Raw genomic sequence first — 16,311 nt, 5'->3', positions numbered from 1 at the left:
TTAGATTTTCTCTGTTTGAAGGGTTTTTGGTTTGGGTTTGGTTTTTCTTTTTTGTTATTTTTTTGGTTTGCAGGTTTTGTTTGCTTGCTTTTAAATAACGCTATGATTTCTCTATTTTCTGTTAATGATTCAGGGCCTGCTTTAGTAAATTTCTAAATTGCCACCTTCTGCTGGCCTTTTTTAACTAATTACATTAAAATACTTTTACATATATTAGCCTCAGTTTCTCTCTCATTTTTTACATCAGTTTTGATTGTTAAATTCTGTTGTGAAGACTAAGAGACTACAGTATGGAAATCTATATTCTTCGTTATGTTTTCCTCTTTCATACTGCTTTTCAGCATTATGATGTTACACTGTCTCATCCTCTGGATTTTTTTAGTGTCTTTTTATTTCTTATGTATTTCTGCTTTTCCAAGTAGCAACTAAAACATACATTTTTTTTTTATCAGATTGTCTTTTACACCACTTATAACCACTACAAGAAATCATTACAATCGAAAATCTCATAACTGGACTACAAAGAATGAATAGAATGATATTGTGTTACATAACACTAGGAAAAAGACCATCCAATTATTTAATATACGTGGATTTTTGGGCTAGTATGCTGTTCATTTTCTTCACAGTAGCTAGTAGGACCTGGATTTTTGCTGGTTTGATAATACCAGTGGGTTTTCATTACTGCTGAGCAGTGTTTACACAGAATCAAAGCCTTTGGTGCTCCTCATGCCATCCCACCAGTGAACAGCCTGGAGAGGCACCAGAAGCTGGGAGGCAGCACAGTTGGGACAGCTGATCCCAAATGTCCAAAGGGACATTCCGTACCTTATGGCATCACGTTCAGCAATAATAGAGGTGAAAGGTTGGCCTGGGGCCACTCATGAGTAACTAGCAAGGTATTGGTTGTTTGAAGGTGAACAAATGTTTTCATCAGCATTACTTGTCTTTTTGTGGGTTACATTCCTCTTTTATTTTCCTTTTCTTTACAATTTCCACTTTCACCCTTTCAATTGTCTCACTCCCCCACAAGGGGAGATGAACAAGCAGGACTGTGTGGTATTTAGTTTACAGCTGGGGTTAGACCACAATAATATATTAAATTTTATAAACATAAATCATGTCACTAAATAATTTTTTCTGAACCTACTTATTTAGATAAATTGAATGCTAGGTATCTTAGACTGGATTTTGATAAAGTGACCCATTAGATAAAAAGTCAGTGTCCCATTACCAGTTCTTCAATGCATTTTTTTCTCTCCTTTTCCAGACTGCATGCACAGTTGTTCTTATCTTTGATTGTATTTGTAGCTATGTAATCAAATTTATCTCCATGACATAAAGCCATATTGTGCCATTCATTTTTAAGCAGGGGTCCCCATTGATTCAATTGAGAACTGCTGCTTAAAAATGGATGGTGCAACATGGCATTTAAATCTGCAAATACAATTAAATTATATTAGATGTTAGCTGTAGGAGCTAAAAAGTAGTTGATCTGAAAGCAAGAGTAGGAATGAAAAACTTCAAGCTGCATTCAAAAAATCCTTGATAGCAAAAATATTAATTTTTAAAGAAAATTCAGATATTTGGAATTGATTCTCAAGCTTAGATAGTCCATTCTTCGTTTTTTTCTTACTCAACTTTCACCTTGTGCATTCTTTCTTTTGGTTAAACTGCAAAGACCTGATGAAAAACCTAGGAGCAATAAGCACATGACTGGGACTTTTAACACTGTATTGTTTAGCTGGAGGCACAGAAAATTTGACTTTATAGCAGTAGTTAGGCATAGATTACAAGAACCTATTGTTCTGCTGTGATTTTCCCTCTGTAGTTTTCAACTACATTTCTTTTACAGCTACTGAAATTTGAGAAAAGATGTCGCTGTGATGGTAATGCATTTTATATTGCATTCTCTATTTACTAATGCACTGCCATAATGAGGTAGAATGTAGTTCTTTGACAAAGGTAAATGAATACTAATGATCAAGGTGGGTAATCTTCCAGATAAAATGCTTGCCAATTTACATACAGAATGGGTGATACTCTGTTGTTTTTGTGATAGGGTTTGTCGAGGGCTGCAGGGGATGCTATTCTACAAGGCAAGATAACATTAGGTTCAGCACACACAGGAATTTTTGCCATTAATGCTAAAAATGTTTCAAGGAAATAGTGAGCAATGCATCAACACAATGATCTTTATCACATTCTTAACATAGTCAAGTCCCTTGCTCTCCCACTAGTGCTCCATTGCTGACCCTGTAAAGCAGGACAAGGACAGCATACTGCATAACATTTTGGTGAATAAACTAGAATAAGCTAGAGCATAAATAAATACATAAGGGAATACAGTGTTTCAGATTCTAAGCAAACATTATTAAAAAATAATGAAATACCATTGGAGAATTACATTAAAAAATATCAGTTGCCTCCTGAAGTGTTTTTTTTTTTTTTTTTTCTGTTTGGTTGGTTGGTTGGGTTATTTTATTCTGCAGGATGTTTTACATTCCCAGGGGAATGGTTCTCAGCATTTGTTGCATATTTTGTTTGTTTGTTTTAACAATTTATATTTGTGAGTGTGAGGGGTTATCTAGATTTTTATTATAGGTAGACATTTTAGTGCAGAGCATAATAATTAGATGAGTTGATTTTCACAACTTTTAAGTCTTTGACTTTCTATTCATAAGGAAAGTAAATAAATTCTTGCACTATAAAGCTGAAACAAAGACAGTAAGACCTACTTAGCTGCATTAAGCATAAATGAAAGCCAATGGATAGCATGGTACTAGTGGAACTTTTACATCTATCCAAACAACTCAATGATAGCTGTTCTCTGGAGGCAAAAAGATATGTTTGCATCAAGGTAATGTTTTCAATTCACTGAAGCTATGGTTTCATGTCCATCTTTGATTTCTGAGCATTAATGTTTAGTGTTGGTCAGGGTAAAATTTCTTCTTGAAACTTTTTGGCATTTTAAATTAAACATTTCTTAAAATGCAAGGAAGGAAATACAGTCAGTGACCTCTCTAAGTTTACTAAAATACCAAGCAAATCTCCTCCTCCTCCCTGACACATTCAGAAATGTCTTGGAGGACTGTCCAGCTGCTATAAGAGTTAAATTTTTCACTACCTAATGATTTACAAAATTTAACATTTTCTCAGCTTGTAAAGGTCAACTGAATGCTTATGTCTTGAACCAACTTCTCTATATACTAGTTGTTTTTGAAATCCAGGAATGTGAATTCTTGTGAAGATAAGAGTCATTACAGAAGCAGTTGGAAAATAAGGGACATAATAAGGGAAAAGTAAACTCAGAAAGGGCTGAGTGAAAAAAATCCAGAATGAGAAGACCAAGGAAAGAAATTCAAGGAAAAAAAATACTTAACACAGGTATTAAGTTCTTACTGCTGATTATACACTCAGCATATGTTGCATATGCCGGTCATGTCTAACTTCAGTCTGTACTGAGTACATTGTAGAAAAGGCGGCAGACAACTCTTGTTGAAAGACCTTGTACCTGAAAGATCCTCGCTGGAAGTCCTGCTTCAGACTCGTAGTGTGTCTCCTCTTCCCTTGTGTGAACAGATACATGCCAGCTTCTCTTGTGTGAACATATATATCCCCATTTAAATCCAGTGCAGAAGTCGGTTACTTTCATGGAACTCAGTGTGTGGGAAAAATGTTTAGATGTTTCATACAAAGTATCATATAAACATTTTAATTATCAGCTTGAAAGAAAATGGTATTATCTTCACCTTTTAGAGACTTGGAGGTTATCTTAACCATAGTTCAGTATTAATGAGAACTCTCTGATTTTTGAAGATGCTAGACATTTTTTTTCTTAATTTGCAAAAATTTCTGTTTAATGACTTCTAGATATCTATAAGCACTTTTCAATAAATATATTGACTTTTTCAATAAAATTAGTGACTTTTTTTATCAGCTGTCATAATACTATCTTGCAAGTATCATGACATATTTTGTCTAGATCTGTACATAGTTAAATATATTTTGCTCTGATTTAAGCATACTAGTGTAAGGACCGTTTTACAATTAAGATAAAGCCTTTACTAATTTCATAACCTGTAAGAATAGAAATGAAACAGGGTATATAAAAATCTTTATTTTTCTTTATAAGTAAAGGTCCACTATATGCTGAGGACCATATTTAGCTCTTTATTTTAAGTACTGCTTTTGTGTACAAAGGCTTCAATTTCATTAATGGTGAAATTATGTTCCTTTTGTGTCAATGCTATTGACTTTAGTGGAATTGTAGTTTTACCCTAAATTTGCACATTATTTCTGCTGATTAAGAAGGTGTAATAATGATGTGAATGCTAGTGTGGGACACAGGTATTGGATTGTAGCTTAATTGTTCAATTCACAAACAGTAAAGAAGGAAATGGAGTTAAGGATAAATTTTTTGAAATCTTATTTCTCTTATTTTAATGATTTTGTTGCTTATATTCTTCCATATTCACTTCTGTTTAATCAAAAATCTGGAATAGAAAATTTTGAGTACTTACAAGCTCGTAAGCAGATCTGGTTTTATCACAAATATTTGCCACATTTATGTAGTGAAGGTTTTTTACTTTGTGTTTTTCCGTAACTCATGGCAAATAAGTCTCTGCAAATGAGGCTCAGCCAAGACACTTACTGCTTCTTGGAAAAAGTCCCAGTAGTTCCATTATCTAAATATGTTCTCACAAAAGATCATGAATTTCTGATATTTCACGTGGTGGCGGATTGAGGGAAGGCACTGAGATTACTCTTTTAGCCACAGAGGGCAATATTCCCTGTACATGTGGGAGTCAGTGCTTACTCTGTGTGTCAGGGCGTGTGCCCATCCTCTGACCTGAGCCTCACCAAGAGCTCATCCTGGTCTGGGTCCTGATGGATTTGCTTAGCTCCAGTGTATCTGGAGCATGTGTGTGCATTGCCACATCTGCCACATGCATACACATCTGCACAAGCAAAAGTCACGACCCTTCTGTTGACATATTTCAAATACCGTGACTTTCACAGCAATCCATTAAATAATTTCCAAACTGTGTATGCAAACTGGAGCAATAGGTGCCATCTGCTCCTGTTTCAGGTACTCTGCCAAACTCTGAAGTTACACCATACTGAAAGGAATCCATGCTAATTCAAATTGCATAAACCTGTTCTCAAAGTGCTGGGATATTAACTTGCTACATTTTAAAGATGGGTTATTTTCATGGTACACACCACCAAACATTTTGTGTGAATTAAATAAAAGTAGTGTTAAAATATGTAATTTGTAGCTACACTAATAAATGTCTTGAATTTAGTATAACAAGTACTGAGATAAAGTCTTCTGGAACAGTAGTAAGAAAACCATTTTTTTTCTTATTTAATGCAATTGATGAAGTATTAATATTTTGAGAGAATGCCACAAAAAAACCCCAGATGTGTTTAGCAAATGAAACATTGAGTACTACTTAATTTATAAATTCATATCTTTACAGGAAATAAATTTGTTAAATAGATAAGTTAACATTAAACTCATTAAAAATGTTTTATAGTCCAAAAGAGAAAAATTGTTCTAAAGAGATGCCATAATCTTTAAAATAGATTAGGGTTAAGTCTAAATTAAAATCCTAAATTACGAAGTCTCTGTGACAAGCAGGTAATAGACATAGGAAACCACTAACATTGAATAATGTTTCATATATATGAACCTGTATATCTGATGAAAAAAAAAAGAACACTGTTTCTTGCTTGACATTTTTGAATAATGCCAAATACTAAGTTTTGTTATATGCCTTAGAAAAATGCATTGTTCTGGTAAAAAGCATTCATATCTATCTTCCATTTGATCAAATATTATGGCTGTGGTAGATGAAACATGATGTTTCTGTTATAAAGAAAAGTATGTGCTCATAACTTTTTATATATAAAGTTATAAATAATTGAGATTAAGTAAGTGGTACATCATGTTCAGTCAAGAAAACCTGACTTTCTTGTATCAGTAGTTGTAGACATTATTTTGCATAATGAGTGTATTGGCATGAGTGTGCAGAAGGGCTGGCTAATCTATGCTCTTAACACAGTATAAAGCATCATAGGAATGCATAATAGTTTTGTATGCTGTAAATAATAGCATACTGCATATAAACCACATCATTACTTTTATTAAGAAGGTTTATAAATTTTAAAGAAAAAATAATTGATCTGGAAAACTGCAGAGTGCCATCAATTCTCATATGATATATGAGAAAACTACACATACATGGTATGTTACAGGATGTACAAATTTAATCCAGTGTAGAAGTGTAATAAAATTTCCCATAATATCATATTCCAACATACAACAAATGCACCTGCCTGGGGACTCTGCATCACTCTGCTTTGTAACACAATTTAAACCGATTTTTTAATGATATTACATTTTTTAAAACCAATTATCTTCACTTTCTAGCTCCCTGTGGAAGCCGATCAACAGGTTCCGAAGGGACTGTATTATCACCAAACTACCCCAAGAATTATAGTGTTGGTCACAACTGCATTTACTCTATCACTGTTCCTAAGGAATTTGGTAAGTAGGTCTGGTCTCATTCATATCTTTTTGTTGCTTGGATGCTTTCAACAATTCTGGTTATTTGTATGGTTGCTTTTACATAAAATTATTAATGTGAATAAGCTGTTTTAAGTACTTCTGATACTTCTATTAACACTTTTAAAATTTTATAGCGCATTGTTTTCTCAAAACACTTATGTTGGCCTTTATCTTTTGAAATTAGTGTTCAATATTTTGTCTCACTGTGATTACTAGCATGTAACTTAGAATACTACTGTGATGCTAACCAAATATATTAGTGATACCACTTCAGGTTTCTTTTCACCCAGGGTCAGAAGCCTACACTCTAGAAAGGGAAGCATAGCTCCAGTAAGTCCATGTAAGCAGGGGAAGCAAGAGGCATAGTCTTTATTGACAAATGAAATTAGAGCAGCAGGTGTCTGCTGGGGTTTTGTAGATTCTCTGATCCTCCATGAAAACTCCACTTCCATACTAACATTTTTTCTGTTGATTAGACAAATATTTTAATTGTGTCTTCTGTCCCATACAAAGCCAGTTTACCTCCCTGGATTTATGAATTCTATCTCACTTTATTATTAATTGTCTATGATACCAGCTGATGGGTATTTTGTTCACTTTCACTTCTTGGTAAGCATTATGCCACATACTGAGTATCATTTAAGCTTTAAATATCCATGCTGTAGCTTTATGCTTGGATAAGCAGGATTTCATTATTCTTCATTATAGCTCACATTTCAGTTTGTCAAAAAACAGGTGCCTGGGGATGGGGATAGGTATTTCTTAACCTTCCTTCATGTTGATTCTGCAAACATCTTACCGAAATTAAAGACAGTGCTTCAGCTGCTGTGTGTCCATCTGCCATACTCATGATATCTGAGCTCCCTTAATATCCAATTAGCTTGTTCTTGAGTATGGTGTAGAGGTGCATAGACTACTACAAAATAAATAGATTTTTAAAAGTATTGTCTCCTAAGTCCTGCCAATTTCTCCTTATTCCAAAATAAGTTTGGTTTATTTCTAGCTATTATAAGCATGGAATTTTGACACAGCTAATCATTTTTAGATAAACTGTAAAGTTTATATCCTCCCATTTTCATCAAATCTCAAGTTACTCAATATCATTATAGTGGTACTTTTTGAAACAGATGTCAACATGTAAAGCCTTAAAATTACTACAATAATGGATTCAAAATGTGTAGTTTTGTGATTTCCAGAAATAAAGCCAGATTTCCCAAAACAGCGCATGGAAATGAGGGAAAATCCCACTGCTCTGCATAGTTATTTGGAATAATTTGAGAAATACTCATTTTCTTACAAACTAATCATGATAGTAACAGTATTAAGGAATTCTGTTTAACTGTTTCACAGTGATTAGATAAAAAATGCTGATGCAAAAAAAAGGTTTAAATATGCTTAACCTTAGCATATAAAGATTCATTGACATATTGTGGAATATAAATATTATAGAATACCTGAACTTTTTGTCTGTCCTACCTTGGGATAGACCTTCCTTTTTTTTTTTTTTTTTTTTTTTTTTTTTTTTTTTTTTTTTTTTTTTTTTTTGTGGAATATAAATATTATAGAATACCTGAACTTTTTGTCTGTCCTACCTTGGGATAGACCTTTTTTTTTTTTCTCCCTTGGGATTGGGCCTTCTTTTTTTTTTTTTTTTTTTTTTTTTTTTTTTTTTTTTTTCTTGTATTTAAATAGTGTATTTTGACAATTAGTTCAGGGACCTGTAGAATATATGATGGATGATATTTGATGCACTTTTGTGAATGCAGAAGACAAAAGTCTGTTGAAAGAGAAAGGTAAAAAAGGTATCTGGTAGTAACCACTCAAAATGAGAATGACATGACACATAGAAACAAGTGCCAAAACAGATATTTCCATTTTAGCTGTTTTTTTCCAATGATACTCATACAGAATAGGAAGCAGAATTCCTTACACCCAGAAGCTCACCTTTTAAAATCTGAATCTTTCTTTGAATTGTACACTAGTGTTCAATTTTTTTTTTTGTCAGTTATTAATATTGATTTTTTCATGATCTGGGCTTATTCTGTAATCTGTCTTTACTAAAATTTTTCCAGTAAAAACCATTAAGAAAGACAAAGTAGTTTTGACAATTGATTTAAATGAAGTTTTTTACATTCAATGTAATTATTTGTCTCAGTCTGAAATTTTATGAGTAATGAGTATGAATAATGAATATGTTTTATCTAATAGCTTTTACTTCTCACTCATCAAAATATATTTAAGTACAGTTTCAGAGGAGAATAGCCATAAAATTGCAATGCTGAGGTCTTTCAGATCAATTTTAGTAAGTAGAATGTTTGTTCCTGTAACTCTGTTGTTTTGAGTTCTGATAGAAGATATTGCATTAAGAGTCTTCACTTGCAATTCTTGGTATGTAGGGATCACTCACTGGCAAATGGTCACAAAATCTCTGACCCTTGTGGAAAAATACACCAGACTTCATATTTAATTCACTTGGTAATGTGCATCACATCATGTAGATTTGACAGAGATTACTCACAACAAAAAAGAGTCAAAGTAACCTTTTTGAGAATGAAGGGGTGTGGGAAACCAAGACTCCTGTGCAACTAACCAATATGATGGAGCAGAAGCCGTTTATTGTTTACATTATGCACTTATTTTTAGATTCTACAACTACTGCACACGCTGATCACGCTTTTCTTGATTGGTGCCGCTATCCTGTCCATGTGTTCCGCACGCGCTCTTCAGAGCATGTGACTGGTTACAGTCCAGGTGCCTCACAGCGCTCTGTTATCACGTTCTTTGGTCTTGATATTCTCTTTCTCAGCCTCTTCTTTCTTACTTTAGAACAGTTTATGTCTTTGTAACCTTGATGCATTCCAGACAGCTCTGATAAGAGGAACTACAAGCGGTATGGCTGGCATACAATGTAGTCTAAGTTGTTCAGATACGTTGCTACAAAGGGGTACTCCAGCAAAGCTGCTGACATATGATAATTTAATTTTCCTAAAGAAAACAGCAACAAATCTGTCATCTTCTCTGTGGCTCCAGCTTTCAATGTGAAATACAGCAATCAAATATCTGCTGAATGGAAACTCTTCAAGAACTGTTTTGGCATCCAATACAGTATATGAGCTGGGCTTATTCTGTAATCTGTCTTTACTAAAATTATTCTGTAATCTGTCTTTACTAAAATTTTTCCAGTAAAAACCATTAAGAAAGACAAAGTAGTTTTGACAATTGATTTAAATGAAGTTTTTTACATTCAATGTAATTATTTGTCTCAGTCTGAAATTTTATGAGTAATGAGTATGAATAATGAATATGTTTTATCTAATAGCTTTTACTTCTCACTCATCAAAATATATTTAAGTACAGTTTCAGAGGAGAATAGCCATAAAATTGCAATGCTGAGGTCTTTCAGATCAATTTTAGTAAGTAGAATGTTTGTTCCTGTAACTCTGTTGTTTTGAGTTCTGATAGAAGATATTGCATTAAGAGTCTTCACTTGCAATTCTTGGTATGTAGGGATCACTCACTGGCAAATGGTCACAAAATCTCTGACCCTTGTGGAAAAATACACCAGACTTCATATTTAATTCACTTGGTAATGTGCATCACATCATGTAGATTTGACAGAGATTACTCACAACAAAAAAGAGTCAAAGTAACCTTTTTGAGAATGAAGGGGTGTGGGAAACCAAGACTCCTGTGCAACTAACCAATATGATGGAGCAGAAGCCGTTTATTGTTTACATTATGCACTTATTTTTAGATTCTACAACTACTGCACATGCTGATCACGCTTTTCTTGATTGGTGCCGCTATCCTGTCCATGTGTTCCGCACGCGCTCTTCAGAGCACGTGACTGGTTACAGTCCAGGTGCCTCACAGCGCTCTGTTATCAAGTTCTTTGGTCTTGATATTCTGTTTCTCAGCCTCTTCTTTCTTACTTTAGAACAGTTTATGTCTTTGTAACCTTGATGCATTCCAGACAGCTCTGATAAGAGGAACTACAAGCGGTATGGCTGGCATACAATGTAGTCTAAGTTGTTCAGATACGTTGCTACAAAGGGGTACTCCAGCAAAGCTGCTGACATATGATAATTTAATTTTCCTAAAGAAAACAGCAACAAATCTGTCATCTTCTCTGTGGCTCCAGCTTTCAATGTGAAATACAGCAATCAAATATCTGCTGAATGGAAACTCTTCAAGAACTGTTTTGGCATCCAATACAGTATATGAGAACTTAAAACAAAGAACAGTTAGTAGGGGAAAAAAAAAAAAAAAAAGTGAAAACCTGGTCAATAGAGACAAAACCCACAAACAATGTAATAACATATTCAGTGTGTAGAAGGGAACTCATTGGCCTGGATTAGTTTTTGATGGACTGAAAAGAAAACCTATTTCATCTGCAGCTTTTTGGGTTCTCAAGTCAAAAATTCTGTGGAAAAGTCATTTCAATGTGGACTTTTTCCCAGTGTTTCATTGTTCTGTCATGCAGAATCACACTTGCAATATTTCATACCATGACAGGTTTAAGCTACAAGATAAATGATTTACAAAAGCACACAGTGTGCCACAGGCAAAATCTTCTGTAAACATGGAAGACTCAGCTTCTTATCTGACAGTCTCCCACTGATATTTTAAAGTGGTGTAATGATTGTTAATTGTTCAATCCTGAAATACAGCTTTGGTTTCAATTAAAATGCAGATGTTTGAGATTTTATTTATTTTATCTAATGGACATGACCTAATTTGTATGCTCTGCTCTGTATAATGCTATCACCTATACTTCTTTTTAAATTAATATTTTAAACAGTAAAATAGATTTTATATCAGCTGGCCTCAGCAAAAGGCTTTCCTTTCTGTTAGAGCAAAAAGATAGATTGAACATACACAGTAAGGTATTTAAGTGTGGCTTTGAGCTGTGCTAACACAAAATAAATATATTTTCTTAGTTACCATCAAAATTTATGAAATTTAAAGCAGAACTATATTTTCCTACCTAGAAGCTAATACATTAATTGGGAAAATGTCTAGTTTCCATGGAAATATTTGCTTTACATCTACAAGAATATATAATTTAAAAATTGCAAGAATTTTATTGATAAGAATGATATTTTGGGACAAGACTTCTTACGGCAATGAAGGTAGATCCAGTTTGCTTACGGTAAACAGGGAAATTTAAATCCAGTATTCTCTTCAATTCCCGAATAACTGGCTGGCTTATATTCACAGACACATTTATGCCATTTTCAGCTTTTGCTTAAATTTTTGCTTTAAATTTCTAGGAGATAGACCTGAGTTATTCCATATTAGCTACACAGGAAAGAAAGAAGTAGAACCAAAGAGCTGAATTTTGGGGTTATTGTTGTTATTATTAATAGTGTCCTTGAAAGAATAATTTTTTACCAATTACTGGAAAGTAAACCTACAGATTTTATTCTGCCAGTGAAAATACACACTGATCAAACAATGGTGTCAACATATGTTTTCTGTTAGAGTGCTCACTGCATCTACAACTGTTAGACCCCTTAACAGTCATGTCACAGTAAAGTGATTTCGGTACTGTTTGAGGTGATTACAAACTCAGATTACATTTGGAAAGAAAAAGATAGGCAAGGACAGATCACAAGGAGCAGAATATGCCAAATGACACCCTCACATCAAGAGGGAATGAACACCAAAATCGTTTTAATGATAATACTTAGCTGGATTACAGTGAAACATCTGTACATCTACAGACATAGATCTACAGTAAAAACATTTTAGTAACTTGAATCCATCATCACTGCTGTGTACATCTTAATATAATTTAAGAAATGTGGCAGATGCATATAGACTATCATTTTTTAAATGTGGCGGGTTTAACTTTCCATCTTAAGTAAAAATGGATGGAAATGTCTGGCTAAATAGCTACCATCAATATTTTTAAACATAAACTAAACAATTATTGAATTAAGCAGTACTTTGCTGAAAGGGAGATAGAAATGAAAGAATATGATTTAAAATATCAAAATGCTGCCATACGCAGGAACCTGATTCTGCTCCTACTCTCTTTTATACAAGCAAACACTTCAAAGCTGTGAGATTGCACTGTTCAAACAATGATTACTTGTCAACAAGATGGAGCAAAGCCACAAAGACTGCTCCAAAAGCTTGAGTGTCCAACTGTATAAAGGTTCACAACACTAATTTCAGAAGAAAGAGACATCCAGCTTGCACCCTATATTTTATAAAAAGCAAGTCAGCTCACCTTTTCTTCCTAAAAAGAAAATCACTCCAACTCAAAATGACTTCCAAGAAAAAGGGACCATTTATTTATTTATGCCTTTTTATGTAAGCATAAAACTATTTTTTAAAGAAAAAAGTAATCTATATTTTTGTATTCACAAAATTTTTGCATAAAAACATAAAAACTGACTATCACAGGGCACTTCATATAAAACCTAAAAAATATTTTAAAAACATGTATCACTTAATCCAGAAATTTAATGAAATCAAATTTAGTTGAGAAATTCAGTTTTCTGGTTTGTTTTCTCAGCTCTCTAAAGTATAGAGTGATCATCATGGAATACTGAGGGTGTACATAAAAATATTTATTCTGAACGATAGGAGGAAGTACCTGCTGTATAAGTAATACCAATAGTTGATAGAAAATCCACACCTCATCCATTTTTCTTGCTATTCTTTTAACTCTGTTGCCATGTTGTTATTTCTCTTAGCACCATTCTGTTATGCAATATTTTCAAAGGATTTTGTACTAGTTAGATTATAATGATTCTTAGTAAATTCTTGAAACCAAACTGCAAGATCTCAGCTTTAAAAAAAATTATGGCAGTTCTTTTCTTCAATTTTCTCCAGTCAGCTAATTAAGCTTCATTCAAAAGTACATTAGCAGGAGTTTCATCTGTGATAGACTTTAGAAACCCTGGCCAGAACTGAGAAATCATTGTGCAGAGGCTATCAGGCAGACACAGAAGTACTTTTCATCCCAGAGATAGAAAGCTTAATAAAGGTAACATTTATATGTAATATTTAATTACAGTTGCTGAAGTAATTCTTTTTAATGAATGAATGAATGAAAATGAGTGTTTCAGTATGGAAACATTCACAACATTGGTGTAAATGCTGCTTTATGTTAATTTAGCCCATTGCCAGAATGTTGTTTGAATTTGAAAATTCTCTGAGTGGACTTAACATGATAGGTATAGGACTTTTCATTTGACATGTTTTCAAATTTAATTTTGAGAGTTAATGAAGAGGACTGAAGAGGGTTAAGCATGGAGTCAGGTTTCCTTGGGCCAGAAAAATGTGTAGATTGTGTTCATTGTGCTTGAAACAAATTAATTCACCCTCCTACCACAATAGAAATTGGATATTCTCAATGTTCATTCAATGTGCATTGAATGATGAGTATGAATTTATTTTCCACTATTATTTTGATTAAATATGATAAACTGATAATTTTTCTGAAATTTACAATGAATAAAATTAACCATACAAGGACATGGTTAATTTCTTCCTTAAAGTAAGAAGATTGTATAGCTATATAATGAACACAATAAAAATTGGTAGAATCTGACTCACTGTATTCTGCACAATTTGGCAAGAAAAGAATGTACTGGTGTTGAGCCAGAAATAAAAAGCTTGGAAGTCTATCTTCTATATACTAAATGGACATGAAAATCTTAATGAAAAAAAAAAAAGTGTTCATCCATAAATGTAAATTCTGGACTTTTGGAGTTAGATACAGTGAAAGGATTTGTGTTTTAATTGGTATAATCCAAGTGGGGATGATCTAAATCTCTGAATGTCTTGAAGTGCTAGCCTTAAACACTGCAGATTTATGTGTACATAGATTTTAGGCGTGCAGGCAAAGCAAATAGATGTATATACATGTAATTGAATCCTATGCTGGAATACATTTCCTCTTGTTTTAGTTATACACCTAATTAAATCGATATCTAATCTAAGCGATTCAGATCCTTGCTCTAATCAACAAATAGAGATACATATTCCTATGGTGCAATTCAACCATCTAAACCATCTATCTGCAATTTTTGAATGAACATAATTTATTTGTAATTTAAAATAAACAGCACAGCCTTATTTTGTCATATTTGTTCTGGCAGCTACGAAGGGTTAAATGAATTAGAGAACATTGCATCTGTGATCTCAATCTGCAGTCACATTGCACACACATAACTTCATGATTTTATCTTATGCATATGTATTAAGGCTGGCAATTTCTGATACGTTTCAGTGAGTAATCATTTAGTGCCTTCGGATTGGTTGATTCAAATTCAAGCTGTTCTTAATGATTCCTCACCCTCAAATGTTTTAAACCTAATAGTGGAGGTGAATAAAATGTCTAATAATGTCTTATTATTAAGTGTATATTTGACAATAATATCTCTCCTTCTTGGAGTGTCGTTGGACACAAGAAGAATTTCAGGTGATGGACTGCATTATGTTAGTTTTTCTACAGGTACAGGAAGCCATGCCCTGTAGCCTGTCTTCAGAATGAATACCTAATGGATTTATGTTTCCATCTGAAAAAGGAAAATGAAAGGCACAATTGATTATATGCTGGAAATAATTTTAGTTGAGATTTTGGGAGGGAGTTTAGTGAGTATTAAGTATTCTCTTCTCCACAATATACAATATATGTACCTAAAAGTGCTATTTAAAATATGAATATTTTCATAATGTGTTATAGAAATAGTTATAGTACAAGAATTTAAGTTAAATATACAAACTGTGAAATTATTTATTTATTAATGTAAGAATTATTTCCTTTTGAAGAATATTTTGCTACTTTTAACAAGGTTGTGCCAAATATTTTTATTTTTCATTGTATTTCAAACACAGAACAATACTACTGACTACTTTTATTTAAATAGGAATAGTCCAGTGGCAAAATATTGTCTTATCAAATATACCTGAGAGATAGTGAATATGTTTTTTATCAAAATTTCAAGTAGACATGGATTACTGTGCTACAGGCTTTCCATAGAATAGCTGGAGCTTACAGTCTAAGATTTTTTTTGAAGAAGAGAGGTAAGCATTAGTTGTATAACTATTAACTTCTGGTTTGCTTTACTAATTCAAGGACAAGATTGTGTCATTGAGATGCTAACAATATAAATTACAGAAGTACCAGAAGGTCATTTTGCATCACTTTCCACTTAACTATGAATCTCCTAGGTTCTGAGAGGAAGAACTAGATGGTTTTATGTACCAAACTCACAGCTGGGGAGTACTTCATTCATTGGTTCAGTGCTTAATATGCTTGCCAAGTGAGCAGATGCCAATAAAAAAGTCACCATAGGGTGACATTTAAAGGACCTCAAACTATTCAATGTATTTTTGAAATGAAATTTAAAGAATTTAGTTGCTTTATATGATCTAAAGTCACTTTTTTCAGTGCTGTTTTTAGATTTTTTCAATAAATATGATTAGTTTTGGCTCAAATATTAATGATGTATTTGAATATAATAATGACCAATTAAATACAGACGACAAAATAGCTTAAGCTATTGGGTTTGACTATAAACATATGGCACCAGTAGAGCTGCCTTTTTAATGCCCTGAACCCAATGTCGAATAAGACCACATCTGTGGTCTTCAAAGAAATTCACAGTTCCTCAATAAGTAAAATAATTTTACTATAATGTGATTGAATGAATGAAAGATTTCTAAAGACTTTTTCTTGGGTTTTTTTTTTTTTAAATTTCTAAGCAGTATGA

The 16,311-nt window shown here is 33.1% G+C and overlaps 1 protein-coding gene across 3 annotated transcripts in view; it reads left to right on the top strand.

The window, feature by feature from the left end:
* The window catches only part of CSMD3 (CUB and Sushi multiple domains 3), a 579,207-nt gene that overhangs the window by 433,541 nt on the left and 129,355 nt on the right, over nucleotides 1-16,311 (top strand). For all 3 annotated transcript variants that reach the window (XM_041470732.1, XM_041470731.1, XM_041470730.1), the window contains one exon: nucleotides 6,440-6,556. In XM_041470732.1, the coding sequence (XP_041326666.1) occupies nucleotides 6,440-6,556 (117 nt within the window). The remainder of the gene's footprint in view (nucleotides 1-6,439; nucleotides 6,557-16,311) is intronic.

The sequence above is a fragment of the Pyrgilauda ruficollis genome, unplaced genomic scaffold (genome assembly GCF_017590135.1).
Source record: "Pyrgilauda ruficollis isolate IOZ18807 unplaced genomic scaffold, ASM1759013v1 scaffold25, whole genome shotgun sequence".
NCBI classification, from domain to species: Eukaryota; Metazoa; Chordata; class Aves; order Passeriformes; family Passeridae; genus Pyrgilauda; species Pyrgilauda ruficollis.
The sequence above is the reverse complement of the archived record's forward strand: the minus strand, read 5'-3'. Positions and strand labels throughout refer to the sequence as shown.